Source organism: Diorhabda sublineata, chromosome 5, assembly GCF_026230105.1.
Source record: "Diorhabda sublineata isolate icDioSubl1.1 chromosome 5, icDioSubl1.1, whole genome shotgun sequence".
Lineage (NCBI taxonomy): Eukaryota > Metazoa > Arthropoda > Insecta > Coleoptera > Chrysomelidae > Diorhabda > Diorhabda sublineata.
In genome coordinates, this window is record NC_079478.1 from 8,683,924 (window position 1) to 8,699,394 (window position 15,471).

Below are 15,471 nucleotides of genomic sequence, written 5' to 3' on the forward strand. Positions count from 1 at the left end.
CAGAGCACGATATTTTTTGAAATTACGTCAAAGTAAATGCTAAGAAAAATTTTCCACTATAGGGAAGTATGAGAGTAAACAAATCTGATTTAGAAAGTTTCTTTTTTGACTAAGATGCGGAAATTTATACTGTGAGGTATAATAAGCAGAGTGCTAAGCTGAAAAAATATTATACTACGGTAACAACAAAAAAGTTCGAAATATGCCCGTAGCATAGTCAAACTTATTCAAAAGTTGGCCAATATTTTAAGTGTGCTTGCGCCTATATATATTACCATAGTTTGTGCGAAATGATAGTTTAGGGGTGCTTTAGAAAAATGCTTTATTGATACTATATTCAATAGATATATAGAATCGTAATGAAATTAAAAATGAGAGAGTTTCAAAGAATATTACCTCTTGGGAATGAGGCTTAACTTGTGTTTGTGAAAGTTTTCTGAGACTTATGATATAAGGATATGATGAAGTTGGTAAAACAAAATTTTCATAGTCCGTTTCCTGGAAATTTTCCGTGTAGAGCCACGATATTTTTGTTGTAATTGTAATGTAAAAGATGGAATACCTACAGGAACTACTGCATTCTGTATTATAATCTAGCCATGGATTGATATACTGCGATGAGTAGTGGATATATTACACCATGTGTACAATTTCAAAAAGAAAACAACGGTCTTGACTGAGTATATTTTTATATTCCCCTTATTCATTGCTAGCTCTAACGACATTCCCATCAAAATGATCTATAATAATTAAATAAAGCCTCTGTCATTTCATAATTGAAGTACCATCATTGGTGCTTCCGTATCCATGTCTCAGCTACCTACACACCCAGCTTAGTTCAAGATTATCTTTTTTCTTCAATTTCTTCAATCTGGGCACTCGCATAGTTTCAGACAATTGCAACATACGTTTGTATTGAAGCAGCAATCTAGAATTTAAGATAATTGTTTATATTCAGTGTGCCTGGAAGTCGACAAAGTCCTGAAGAGGTTTATCTGCTAAATGCTTCGTTATTACGATGTTGTCGTAATAGTAACGTTTTAGCATTTATAGTTGATATACAGTGTATAATTTTTAAGGGTAAAGCCCTTCTCATAGTATTATATTGATATTTAGTAAGACTAGCATTAATGCATGTTTCAGTATATTTTGAATTTATTGGCACCATACGCTTGTAATGAAGTGAATTTATTTCCATTGCGTTCTTTTGAAATGCCGATAGTATCTTCTATGTCTCTAAATTTAATCAGACATTCGTTCAATCATTTCTGGTGATCTTTTCAGTTTAGTCAGTAAAAAGTTTGAAATGCATTGTAATATACCAATGACCATTTAGACCTTCGTTATCTGAACAATTTCGCTTTCATCGGATGAAAAAAAATTATTAAGGGATTATGACGCTCGTGCTAAGCACTAATATTAACGTGCTAGTGAAAGAGATTAGATTTCTCTTTGTATATAATTAGATCCCTTATTAGATCGTTTAACTTGTCTCTTTCGGTTCAAAGATTTCATCAGATCGACTTGAAATCTGTTCTTACTAACTGGTCTTTGATTGTCTCGAAAATCCCTTTATATTGGAGAAACAAAATAAGATATTGAAACCAATCATTTAATTTTGTGAAACAGATGAGATAACAGATGTGACGAATATCCAAATCGAAATATACATTATAACCTTGTCAGTTAATGATGCAAACCTCTTTTTTGACTTTTTGATCTGTTTTAACTTCCAAAACCTGTTAAGAGACATATTACTAGGTAAAAAAGCAAATAATTGAGTGGGTAAATGCTTAATATTCACATCTAAGTACAAAATATATAACCCACATGTTTCCTTTCATATGTATCTATATTTCCTCCACGTGGTTTAACATATTTTTTACACCTGGATACGAATACGTTGAGGCTTTTGTCGCAAACAAAACTTCATATAAACACAAAAAAAAATAAAAGATTTTCTTTATATACTCGATGAATGCAGTAATCTCCCCGTAGGATCTCTATCAGCTTTAGATTTATTTGAAAAGAAATTCAATCGGAGAATTAATTCTCACTTTTTGCGAAGAAGGTGCTTGAGTTATCGATTCAACTTACTTGAAATATTTTTTTAATAAAACAGTTTGAATGGTGTGAAATATCTGGTTACACAAATACGAACGTGTTTGATATTTATTTAATACGACTATAAAAAGTTGATAGGAAAAAACATGGGATTTTACTTTATTTTTCAAAACAGTGAGTTTCGGAAATAGATCTCATCCCTTTTATGTTTATTACATTGTAAGAAAACCGTAAAATATTGTCGTGAAACAAAAAAATATTCAATTAAACTGAAATAAAACATTTTTATGACTCCATTTTATTGTCGTCGAGAGTTATTTGGTTCCGTTCAATAAATTCATTCTTTCCTTTTTCCAATAAGATTTCCAATTGGCAATTGAGTATGCAAGAATAGTAAAAACTAGAGTATATTTACAAATTGAATGAAATTGTCTAAAGCGACACTTTTGAAATTCCTCAGAACATAAAATTATAGATGTTCTGAATGTTCTGCAGTAAACAAACTAGATCTACTGAAAAAGAGAGGAGCTTTTTGTGTATTGAAAATATTGAAGAAAAATTGGAGTACTTATAATATGTCACAAAAATAATCAAACAGAAGAGTGAACTAACTCAGAAAATATCTAAATGATAGTCTAGACAGTACTTGAAAAATTGACGCGGCATTGTATTCGTTATTGTTATGGAAATACGCCAGAAATGGAAATGGCTATTGGTCAAATTGGCTATAGTCTGGTAAACAGTTTCTACTCTGAGGGCCCTATGGAGATCCCTGTTACCACAGTAGTAAAGTACCACGTCTAGAAAAGCAGCAGAGCATACTTCGTTTTCCTCTAAGGACTTTTCGATTACATCTGTGATTATATGAACTATCATAGGTTTTAGCCTCTTAAGGAGCAATTTTTCGAAACTACAGCAACAAAGAGATAGACTGGTAGGATGTAACATCCTGGGGAAATATGTTAGTGATATATTCTGTAGCGACTTCTTTTGGAGAAGTAGGTACTACAATGGAATCCTCCTAGAAATACGCCAGAAATGGAAATATTAAAAGATAGAACATAATAAATTATATAACAGATAACAAAAGAAAGATAAGGAGAGAGAAAGAGAAAAAAATAAAGCTCATTGAAAGCTCTACAACAGAGGTTAAATACATTTTTTACGCAAACCTATTATTTAGAATGTAATTACCCAAAATATCTCGGCAGGAGTCAAATTGCATTAACTTATCTATCCAAACCTAATCTAGCCCAACTAAACTTAATCTCCTCCAAGTGTGTAAGCGAGTGGTAGCAAGCAGCATGTGGTGTAAAAGCGTCGCTCTTCATGAAAAAAAGAGACTTCTGCCAAGATATTTTGGTTAGGTTAGCATTCTGTGGAGCTTTTAAAAAAATAGAGAAACCTTGAACGAAGTATATTTAAAGGAAAAAATGAGTTTTTATGAACAAAATCTTATTTCATCGAGCTGTCTTCGTATTAAGTTCTAGTGTATGATTAATAAAAAACCTTATTGGGACAAAAGATATTGTTAACATCAAATAGCCATTCAAAAAAATGAAATAAAATTAATGAAAATGGATATGAAGATAACGCGTTGAAAATATATTAGGTCTTTAAAGAAAGCCTATTTTGTTAATTTGTCAAGGAGAAATATGAAAAAGTGTAGAACTCAATAGTCAAACCTATTCTCCTCTTCGGATGTGACAAACAAGAAACTATGAGTGATACACATTTTTATAAAATGTAGTTTGGACCATGTAGAATGTTTTCCACGCCAATGACCACGCAAACATTTTTAATTTGATGTTTTTTGATTATGTATTTCACGAATCAGATATAAAAAAAGTTGATGCCATCTGGTTATACGAATGTAATTATTCAAACCATGATTTTTTAACATTTCCACTGTTTTTAGGAGATTCGTCTTCGCCACGTTCACCGAGGAGCTCAGACGGTAATCGCGATGACCTTTCAGCATTGCTACCTTCGCCGTCAAATTACCCCAAATCATCGGCGACTATTCGAAGACTCCGCCAGGAAAACGAGCGCCTTCAGGCGGAAGTGACGAGATTGAAACGACTCGTTGTTTCTGGAGCCACTTCCGTTCTAGCAGAGAGAAAGAATTTGACAGAAAATGCCGATCCTAATTCAGCAACTCACGCTTTGGAATTGGAACTACAATTAGCCAGAGAAGCTTTATCGAGTAAGTAATTAAAATGTTGCTTTATGTAAATTTAAAATATATTGCTCAAAATAATTATCGCATATTTAAGAAACCATTTACAAAATATTTCATCTGGAAAATTGAAAATTTAGAATTAATTTTACATTTTTTTAATACAAATTACAGTATATGCGGAAAACTGTTTACTATTATCACTTCACCAACACTTAAAATTACATTATCTGAGGCGTTTTCTGTAACCAAGGTATCGTTTATTGATGACTAAGGCTCATCAGATAGTATAATTGTGAGCTTGTTTATAAGCCAAAAAGTCAGTAAATAATCTCGAACACATCGGGATAGACAAGTGAACGGTGTACTTAAATGAATTAATATGTTAAGAATAAGATAATTGTAGTATGGATATTGACTAGTTTAGAATACTGAGTGTTAGTTTATGAATAAATCAACTAAGTAAGAAACGTGTGTTAACTTCACCCTACCATTAAAAACAGTTTTAATAAGTTATAAGAGAAGAAAAACGTTATATTGGTGTCAAGTGTGGGATAATTTAAATAAATTAGGAGGCAAACAATATTCAACAAATGCTGAGGCACAAAATACTGTTATACTTTCAACTGAGGGTTACAATCTAATCAGAAATTGCGCAAAATGTAAAAGTTGTCTAATCGAGTGATAAGGCAGAATAACGATGTCATGATGTCCTGGTCAAGGCCATCCTAAAAGTGCAAAACCGAAGAGTCCAGATTACTTCTCTATAAAAAAAGCCGTGTAAAGGTATATAAAACAACTAGAAACCGATTTAAGCAATGAAACATTCATCTGTTCGTTTCTCACGTTAGAAGAGGTATAGTTTGAGCCGTTCGTCTACAGTACGGGGTTCTTGGAGGATACTAATATTAATGTAATCGATAAGCTAGCAAGGTTACCCGACCTCATTCCAATAGAACATATCTGAGATGTACTTGAAGTACCGTTAGAGAACGATTAAATTCACCGGAAACTTTGGAGTAATTATCTGAAACTCTTATAGCGGAATGGAATAGGAATTGCGAACAGTATGCGCAAAGTTTGATTTTTAGTATGAGGAGACGCTTTAGGGCAGTTGTAAGAGCTAGAGGGGGTGATACTCGATATTAATTTATATTCTGTTATCGTTATGGTGGGACAGTAATATTTTGTTTTTGGATTTGATTGAAAATAAAACAGCGGCAAATTATAATTTTCTAAAAATATCTAATTATTCCTTCAAGACGTCTTGAAATTAAAGTTATTTTAATGTGATAATTAAATATCACTATTTAGGTAAGAGATAGCGAAGTTGGAAAGCTGATAAGTTCGATACATGACTATATACGAGTATCTTACTGGAAGAAAGTTTTATCAAAGTTAAAAGAAGTGATTCCTGGAAATTTATGAATAATTTGGTTTAAAGATGACCTAAAAGTTCCTTTTTGCTGAATGTCTCTTAATTAAGAGGGAGTCTAAAATAAGCCCCCTAAATTAACGTGCAAACATTAATTATTTTGATTATTACATTGACAATGTTTCAGAAACTTAGATTTGTTTGTAAACAATGTTTTTTCTAGAATTCCGTTCCCGTTTATCATTTCCCATTATAATTTCGCAAAATTCCATCTGCTTGATATTGCCCCAATCTTTGTACTTCAACGTAACGATCGATTTCGTTTCAATAAATGTTTTAATAAGTGAGAACTTTAGAAAGTTCGAATCCTGTGGAGTTTATGATTCTTCGTGAGTTTCTAAAGAAATTTTACTGGTCGTGGTCGATTGGAAGTAAGTTGGTTAAAGTGTTTACATTGAAATTTCTATATTCTATATACACCTTCAAAATCTATCCAGCCACGAGAACTAATATAGATTTATATATGCCATGAATAATTTCAGTACATATTCAAATGAAATTCATTATAATGAAAACATTTATATTAAATCGACATGTTTTATTCACCATTGAAATTAGGTTGTACGTAGAAAACAAACATAACCATAGGCAAATTGTTAAACTCATTAGAACTAATGAATGTTATTATCAACATGAATGGAACATAAGCTAAATGTGGTTTGAAATAATTTCCTGTTTCAATCTTTCTGGATATATCCGAATGAGGTCATATCGGAAAGGGTGAACGAATGCAAATCAAATAGAAATACTGTTACTACCAATATTGACTCACCACTATATAAACGCTTAGGGACTTTAGTTTTTCCAATGAAATACAAATTTGGTAGAATTATTGAAGTAAATTATTTTAAAATGAAGGATCACTGCTTACATGTGGAAAAATCAATCCCATAATACTTTTTGTGAGTAGCTTTTATGGTCCTGAAATTTTGTTTCTAAAGTAGCATGTAAATATTCAAGAAACTTAACTATTTTTGTCACCTTAATTTGAAAAGTTCTGACATGGTTAACTATAGACTACTAGCCTACATCAACTTCAACATTATTTGCAGCCTTCTTAGCTTGGTTGTTAATTTGGTTGTCTTCCTCACATATGTATGTACTGTTCCTGTATTTTAGGCCATTGTTGTCAATCGTTGGCTGAGCCGACCCAAGTTGTTCCGTCTAATTTGTTAATATGGATCTCTTTATGTTTATTTGGTACCATTGTACCATCAATTAACTGTTCTTGCCATATGTCCTGTCCATTTCCACTTAAGGACTTTAAATCTGTGGAGAACGGCTTTAAGTTGGGTCGTCTGTTTTATTTATCCGATTATTTTACGATATCTTTGCTATCCCTAATATTATTTGCTCCATGGATCTCTGAATTACCTGAAATTCACTTACAATATCTTCTTTCAATGTGAAGGAGGTACAGTGGAATTTCTGATATCATATTCTTTAGCTGTTTCCAGTGTCTTATTTTTGGTCTATTAGTTTGTTATTCTTTTGTCTTTGCTACTTCTGTGCTTACAGTGCTCATCTCATCAGTTTTCCGTTGTTATTTTCTGGGGATTATTGACGATTAGTATTATATTGTCAGTGACCCTTAAATGGTTAAAATATTAAAGAAACCAATCTCAAGAGTTATCGAAAATTATTCAATATAAAGAATATAATATAATATAATGAAAAAATAGAAAGTTTGCAGTAGGTTCTGATAAGTTATCGTCATATTTGTTCGGCAAGATAGTTGTTTAAAAGTGAAATCATGACGAAACCATTTCAAAACGTGACTTAAATTACGTCCCAACCGCTTAGCGATGAACAGTACAAACAGTACAGTCTAGAAAACACTTAAATAGAGCTTGGAAAGAGAAAAAATATATAACAAAACAAAAAACGCCAATGAGTCTAATAAGTGGCATCTATAAAAAAATGTTGAAAATACTGTGATATTTCTCGTATTTATTTACACTCTTTCTACTCGTGGGGTAAATTAATAAACACTTTCCCTTACGTGTTTAATTTATCTACACAATACACTTATAATAATTTACTTATAAATATCACTTAAATAATTTATGCGATTATTTTCAATAATTCGTTCTTTACGCGACTATTTATTTAAAACTAAATAACTGCGTTTACACAAATCATTTATATACCAAAATAAAATTCTATATAGTTCTAGAACAAAAAGGATATAAATAAATAGACTTTCCTAGAAATTATTCCGAAGAAATACTGTGAATTAACCGCCTGCTACTAAAAAATTATAAGCATCAAACGAGTTCTGCCATTTATAAAAACTATGAAAGAGGCCGCCCGAAAAGCGCTTAGCGAATTCATCGAATTTATACATTTCAAAATATCTGTATTTAATTATGCAATATACATAAAAACTACTACAATAACCAACAACACAATAGATTTGATGTAGGAAATAACTTGTAATGTACTATTTTAACCTTGAGGAAATCAGTAAGTATCAACCTTATGGTTAATAAAACGCAAATGATGAATTATGATTTTCTTTATTAGAATTTGTCTTCAAATTCGATCTCTTAATTATTAATATATGAATTTGAATCAATATCAAAGTGAGGTTAAGTGGGGACTTCGAACAGAATTTTGAGAAAATAAAAGCAAATTAAGTATCTGTTAGTTAGAAGGCTACTACAAAAAGGAATAATACAACGTTGATCATAATATTTCCGCCAAAATAGTGTTTCATGAGAAAAACGTTACGTCAATGAGGTTAACTTTTTATTCAACTTTAATAATGAAACTCGGGAAATCTGAATAAGAGGAGTATTTTTTGGTAAAAAAACTTTCCACATTTTGAGACAATGAGTTTATTTTTTTAAATTTGAACCATGGAGAGTTATTGAAAATAATTAAGGATTATTGATTGGTACTCAACTCAGAGAATCTTACATCGACAAATTTAATTTTGATGTTTCTATTTTAAAAATTCTGAATACGTGAAATTCATATTATAAAGGTGATCTATCTAAAATAATCTAATTGTTTCAGCTCTAAAAGCAGATAAACGGCGACTGAAAGCCGAAAAGTTCGATTTATTGAATCAAATGAAACAGTTGTACTTGACGCTGGAAGACAAAGAAAAGGAACTCCGAGATTTTATCAGAAGTTACGGCCAGGTAAGAATGCTTTCTAATTTAATTATACGATTAATTGTTTTAATTTGTTATTTGATCCTTTAGGATCATTTAGGGAAACTAATGGATAGATACCATGAAATTTACTTATCTAATTTTTATTATTTCATTGTTGCTAGAATTTATTACGTTCTTGATTAAATTTTATCCCCAAGCGATTATATGCCATATAATCACCTTTAATTACTGAATAAATTACTCAATCTAGAAGCAAACTTTTTGCAACCGCCCCCGATAGATTGAGGTAATCCAATAACGGGAAATGAATTTTCCCCCTACCTTTTATTTGAAGGAGAAATGAGAAATAAATCTTTTGCATGGGCGGTACAGCAGAAAGGTCATCAATTATCCGGGTGTATTTATAACAAAATTGAAATGAGGGTCAACTAAACACTTGTACTTTTCTAGTGTTCTCAATACCACAACTATAATAAAAGATATGGTTGGGAGAACGTAATTCCGTATGTAGGTATGACCAGTTCTACCACAATTTAGCACACTTCCTGCTTGATGAATTATAAGGTGAAACAGATTTAAACAAACCACAGTTATTCGAAGACCGCGATCGATAACGATCAGACCAAACTTTGGATTCTTAAATTCTTTTACAATATTCATCCACAGCATTACTGAAATGGAAGCGAAAAACGGTAGATTTTTGTCTTTGTGTCACGACATTGTACATCTACAATATTGGTAAACCTGACATAGAAGAAATATAATCAGAAACGGGCCCATTTTTACCCATGGTTCGATTTAGATTCTTCCAATTCTAAATCTGTTTCATAAAGTGATAGCACTACCTCGAAATAACTGAGTACCTCAAGTTTTTTCGAGAACAGATGAAGTGATTCATTTCTCCTAGAGAAATATTCTATTATAAACTGCATCACATTAAGTTGTCGGAGCAAAAGAAGATGATAAAGAAGCAAGGGAAACATGATTATTGTGTAGCACTACACAATCAACAGAAATAAATGCCATGAACTTGTTCATCAACATTCAATAAATTTATACGATTTTATATACCTCGAATTTATTCTGTTATGAACTGATTCGCGTGTATGATCGTTTCTAATCAGCTCAGTCAATTCTTGATTCTCTAATGCTTGATTTTTTTTCAACTGTGTCAGGTATAGGTACATTTCTAATTTTATTCTCATAATAAAGTTCGTACGTTTTCAGTTGATTTGCTTCAATTATGCTGGAAAATTATAAAAAAAAATTTAATGTCGACACTATTGATGAATAAAAATTAGAAAATTAGAAGAAACATGTAAAAAAGAACATGCAATATTAAAAGTGGTAGTTTAAAAGGTCAAGAGATAATTGTCAAAGCGGCAAATTATTTCCAATATTAATTGTAAGTATACAACGTTTTTTAAGATGTAAAGAACAGAATAACGAAAACATCTCAACGCATTTAATTGTACTTCAACAATTCACTAAAATAAAATATTAAACAGAATGATCTAAACTAACTTCAAAACAAAAGTAAAAAATGACCTTTAGAAATTATTGCTTCACCTAATAATAACTACAAGTTTTGTGTTTTAAAATGTTTTTCAATATAATGCGAACCAAAAATTAAATCAAATAATACGTGAAATACTCTATAATACTTAGATATTAGATGAATACGTGAAGAAACTTTCAATATTTATTAAATAAACCACCCAAGAAATCAGCAAAAAATGTCGAGACGCTTCCTCAATAAGTGGTATTCAAACACCTTTGATACAACTACATTGATTGAAACAAAATAAAACAATCTTAGAACACGATTTTACAAATATGTAAATATCAATTGCTATGAATAATAAAGAAGTCTCAGTAAATAATAAATTTACTAGAAAGTAATGAAATTCGCTTTAATTGCGTATCCAAGAAACAAAACAGTTATAGATAAAAAACAACTCATATTTATATATATCATCAGATCAGAACTGGAGCTTTTCTAAGGAATGGTTGCAGCCTTCAACTGTGGTACAAGTTGCGAAGATGGCGCAGTTAATGGTGTAGTGGTAAACTGGTTGAGTTCTCGATTCCAGCTATACTCCAACCTGGCAGCTGTAGAGAATATAAGAAATAGTTCTACTAAAAATTTTCTAAAATTCACTTCATGTTTTGGTTGGTGTTGTAGATAGAGGACGTTTTTGAATCTACATTTTTCGAATGGAGTGGCAGGTTGACAACGATTTTTTTTTCAAAAATATGAACGCGATGATAAAATAGAAGAGAATCAAATTAATGCCTAAGTAACAGCTAAAGAACCAATTAAACGAATCAAATAGAAAATTGAGGTTATGTGAGATCCATAGCATGGAAAATGGTGAACTTTGGTATATTGTTGAGAAAAAAAGGAGAGCTGAATAAAGCCGATTGAAGTACATAGGAATTACCAGATTTTATGTGAGAACAGAACTTCGGAGGTAATGTTTTTAGTAGAATCTTGTACGTCATAGTGGTAAATAGAGAAAAAATTGGGCCGGAGAATTAGAATTTGATAAAAATGTACGTTCAATATTATAACTAATAGCTGGTAAATTACTTTTAATGTTTTGAGGCTGTAATTTCAGTTTTTGAATAGTTATTTTTCCGTTTATCAATCCAAAAATGGCTCTGAAATTCAATTCTACTCATTCTATTGCTTTGATCGTATCACTTGAATTAACGGGGGAACTTTATTTGATAATATAAATAATGATTCGGCAATCATTTTCAAATTCAACTGTATTTCTGTATTTGTGTTTAACTGAACTCATCATATAGTATTTTGATTTTGAAAATAGAATCTTTCCATATAAAATGCAATTTATATCAAATATCAATGAAGAAATTTGAATTTTCTACTGGAGAAGGGAACACAACGGTAATATTATTACAAGAACCCCTGACCTCAAATCTTATAGCATCCCCCAGCAATATAAGTATGTTTTTCTTTGTCCGTATGAATATCAAGCTAGCCCACCTGCTGCTAAGAGTTTGCCGTTCCACGTTCGGTATTTGCAATACATTTTAGATAGTAGGGCTGCTTCCACCCCTCTATCAATGCAGGGCTTCACAAGATTCAGAGGGAAAATCAGTCCCAGGGGCGGAACTAATTCAAGAAACTCAGGTGGCTCGTACGTTTGATGATATTTCTTGTGTGGATTATAATCTATCAAGGAAATGCAACATCCTGAAAAATAAAAAGATTAGATCATCGCTGGTATATATTATTGAAAAATGACAAAACTTGTGAAAAAAATGTCTTGTTCCTTTGTTATGTTTAAAACTCTTAACAGGATTGACTTTTTTGATCTAACGATATAATATAAAATTTGATTTGATTGTGTAATACACAGAAGGTGAAAAAAAGAAAAAATTAATGATATTGAAGTTGGTGACGATATAACTATCACTTAGAGTTTTCTAAGACAGATTCATTGACACGTTTTATAGTTTATCAAATATCAATTGCAGAAGACAGTTATGCGAGGAACAATCAATATTTCATAAATACGCACGGTACTCATACCAAATTAATAAATGAAAAATAATCTTCACTCCCCGTAAACAAACCGTCAGTCCACGTGGACTCATCATCTCCATTATTTACCAATGAAAATATCGAATCGTATAAATGAATGCATGTCTATTGGCCGAAGCTGTCGGAAGGCGTATGCGCACAATTTCTTCGAAATATTCCTGCCAGACAGCCTGCGATAAGCTATGGCTTCTCTTGGTGAGATTCATTTCATTATAAATGTATTCAAATAAATAGAAATATGACGTTCTTTGAACCATGAGCGAAAGAAGTATATTTGATTGTTTAAAAAAGGAAAATATTCAGAAATCTGATAATGCAATCATAATAAGAATTGCTGAATTAACTAGAGTGAATAAATTTTCCATTTATCGAGTAGATCATTCACAGAACCAAAAAAAAATGTAAGGAAAAACTGAAATCAGTTGACAAAGATTTTATACGTAGGACAAACAACTGAATAAACGGATGGCAATAACCGAATCGTCAAGGATAGTTTGATGGCGACAAGATTATTTTCCTGCCTTTTAGCGAATATTTCATCACATAAGATATAAATATATATATATATATATATATATATATATATATATATATATATATATATATATATATATATATATATATATATATATATATATATATATATATCAAATGAGCTTGTATTTCTTAATATTGTTTTCTTAGAAAGTTATTAAAGTATTTCTTGTCTACCTTTCTTGTTTGTTCCAGCGGTCGAGAGATAACGAAACTTCAATGCAACAACTTTCGACCGAAAGGGAAGAAAGAGAAAGAGAAAGGTGGAGTCTGCTTCGACATGCGAGAGATGAAGCTGAAAGAAGTTTGTCATTAGCGGCACAACTTAACGCTAAAGAATTACAACTTCAACAAGCACAAGAGCAATTACAAGAAGTATGTACTTAGATTTTTTGTCGTTTGAAGTGTGCTGTTCTTGGTTAACGAGTTATTTATTCAACTTTCTAGACGTACGATCGATAATTCTTTAGTTTTAACAATGAAATGCTTGTTATGTTTATTCAAAAGATAATACTTCAATTATTTTATATCGAAGTTTATTTTGTTTGTTGTTTAGGCACGTCGACAATTAGCTTCGAGCGGTTGTTTATCAGATCAAGAATCATTAGCTTCTTTGCCGCGGCATAATATAAATGGAGGTGCTCTAACCCCAGGTTCTGGTGGCTTACTTTCGGGACATCACGGCTTAGGTCAACTACCCGGTGATCGAGGAAGCTGTAGTGCCGATTCCGGCGTAAGAGTAAGCTCGGATAGAGAGAGTGGAGCTACCTCTGTAGCTGGAAACTTATCAGATTCTACTACTGATGGTACGCCGACAATTACAGTAGGAGAAGGACTCAAGGATATGGATTCGGTGTCACTCATCTCTTCAGTACCTCCACCACATATGTACCAATGTAAGTATGAAGAAGATATATCATGCCTCGATTTTCTGTCATTTCGGTCATTGTAGATTCTTTCAACAAACTCTTTTGAGTCACATATTATTTTATTCACCGATATTTTCTCACTTGACAATAATGCTGCAAGCAATTGAAGTATCATGTTCTAAATCTTCAGAAATTCAACTGACGCTTATATATTTATTTCTTTTTTACAATCATTTAAAACATCTATACAGAATTAGTATTGCAGAATATAATATCATTAAAATATGACAGCCGTTGTCACTTGGCTAAGATCAATAAGATTACATACAAATCGCTGTTGCAGCAATTGGAAAATTTTATTAATGATTCTGAAAGTTTTTCAAAATCTTATTACATGTTTATTGGATCTACAACAAATTTCATATATATTACTCTTTCTTTTTAGCTTCAACAAAAGACTGCAGTCCCACTTTATCCCCTTTAAACGCAAATAATTTCTCTAGGTAAGTAGTTCTGGGAAGTATTATTATATGTAATTAGTAACAAAAATAAAATATTATTGACGTCATCAACAGCCAATAAACACGTTTTTAGATCTGAGTTAAGCTTATTACTTATTTATTGCATTCTGTACGATACACTGCGCATTAAATTTCCCTGACTTAATTTGTATATATACAACTCATTTAAAATGCTCATATATTTTTAAGCAGGTCTGTGGAACAATTAAGTTCCCCGATGGAACCAGAACCAATTACTGTAGGTAGAAGAAATAAACAAACCGTGAGGCCATCTAGTGGTCGAGGTGGAACTTGGGGTAGCATATCTAGAGTATTCGCTCGATCAAGACATAGAAACAAATCAAATTGTTTACAAGAAACAAGTGAGTAATTTTTTTTTGAAAATATCACAGTCTGTTCATCGAATTATTCGGAATTTGTGAGTAAAATCAATTGAGGTTATAGGTGGAATCCCTCTTTGGAACCATTTACAAATTACGCAAATACTTATCCACGTCGCCAGCACAACCGTTACTATGTGCGCATGCGTATAAACTTACGTGTTATTGATTTTTTACACGAAACGGGCGTTCGTATTTCACATTTTCCTCAATTCCAATGTATTTTTTCTATTATATTAGAGAAATTGGTAGTTTTTCCAATAAGTAACGTAGGCTCATGCATTATGCAATTCAACACAAGCCGTAAATATTTTTAAGAAAACTCACATATGTGCTTATATTGAATTATTTAACCAAATATAATTCTAAATATATTTTTTATAAATGCAATTAGTCTCTATAAAGATCACAATGGCGAAAAGTGGAAATAGTTTTGTGGTTGAGTTTTTCCCGAGACCCAATCGGAGGAAAGTAACTATAAATTTATATTTTAAGGTTGGATTTTTCTCCTTGGAGGCAACTATACTCAATTGAGAAAACACTTGAAATGGAAAGATAATTGACACATTTGGAATTTTCGAATGTGTTTCTCTTAGGATCCGAATTGGAGTTACTCTGTTGGGCAGGGTAACTCCAATCGTTCAGGTAAAGCCACATGAATTTCGGATCGGATTAATCTGTATTTCAAGAGGACTGAAATCGATATAGATACTCACTGATTCATCTACCTTATTATTTAGTTCTAAAGTACTATGTTTTGAATTCTTCATTCTAAAAATACTACTTGGAT

General features: G+C 31.6%; 1 protein-coding gene across 7 annotated transcripts in view; it reads left to right on the plus strand.

Annotated features, from left to right (window-relative positions):
* Positions 1 to 15,471, plus strand: part of LOC130444655 (kazrin) — a 50,834-nt gene that overhangs the window by 21,709 nt on the left and 13,654 nt on the right. For 5 of the 7 annotated variants that reach the window (XM_056779916.1, XM_056779915.1, XM_056779911.1 and 2 more), the window contains 6 exons: positions 3,983 to 4,270; positions 8,700 to 8,827; positions 13,107 to 13,286; positions 13,468 to 13,807; positions 14,226 to 14,283; positions 14,491 to 14,663. In XM_056779916.1, the coding sequence (XP_056635894.1) occupies positions 3,983 to 4,270; positions 8,700 to 8,827; positions 13,107 to 13,286; positions 13,468 to 13,807; positions 14,226 to 14,283; positions 14,491 to 14,663 (1,167 nt within the window). The remainder of the gene's footprint in view (positions 1 to 3,982; positions 4,271 to 8,699; positions 8,828 to 13,106; positions 13,287 to 13,467; positions 13,808 to 14,225; positions 14,284 to 14,490; positions 14,664 to 15,471) is intronic. The other 2 variants (XM_056779914.1, XM_056779912.1) reach the window with 1 other exon arrangement.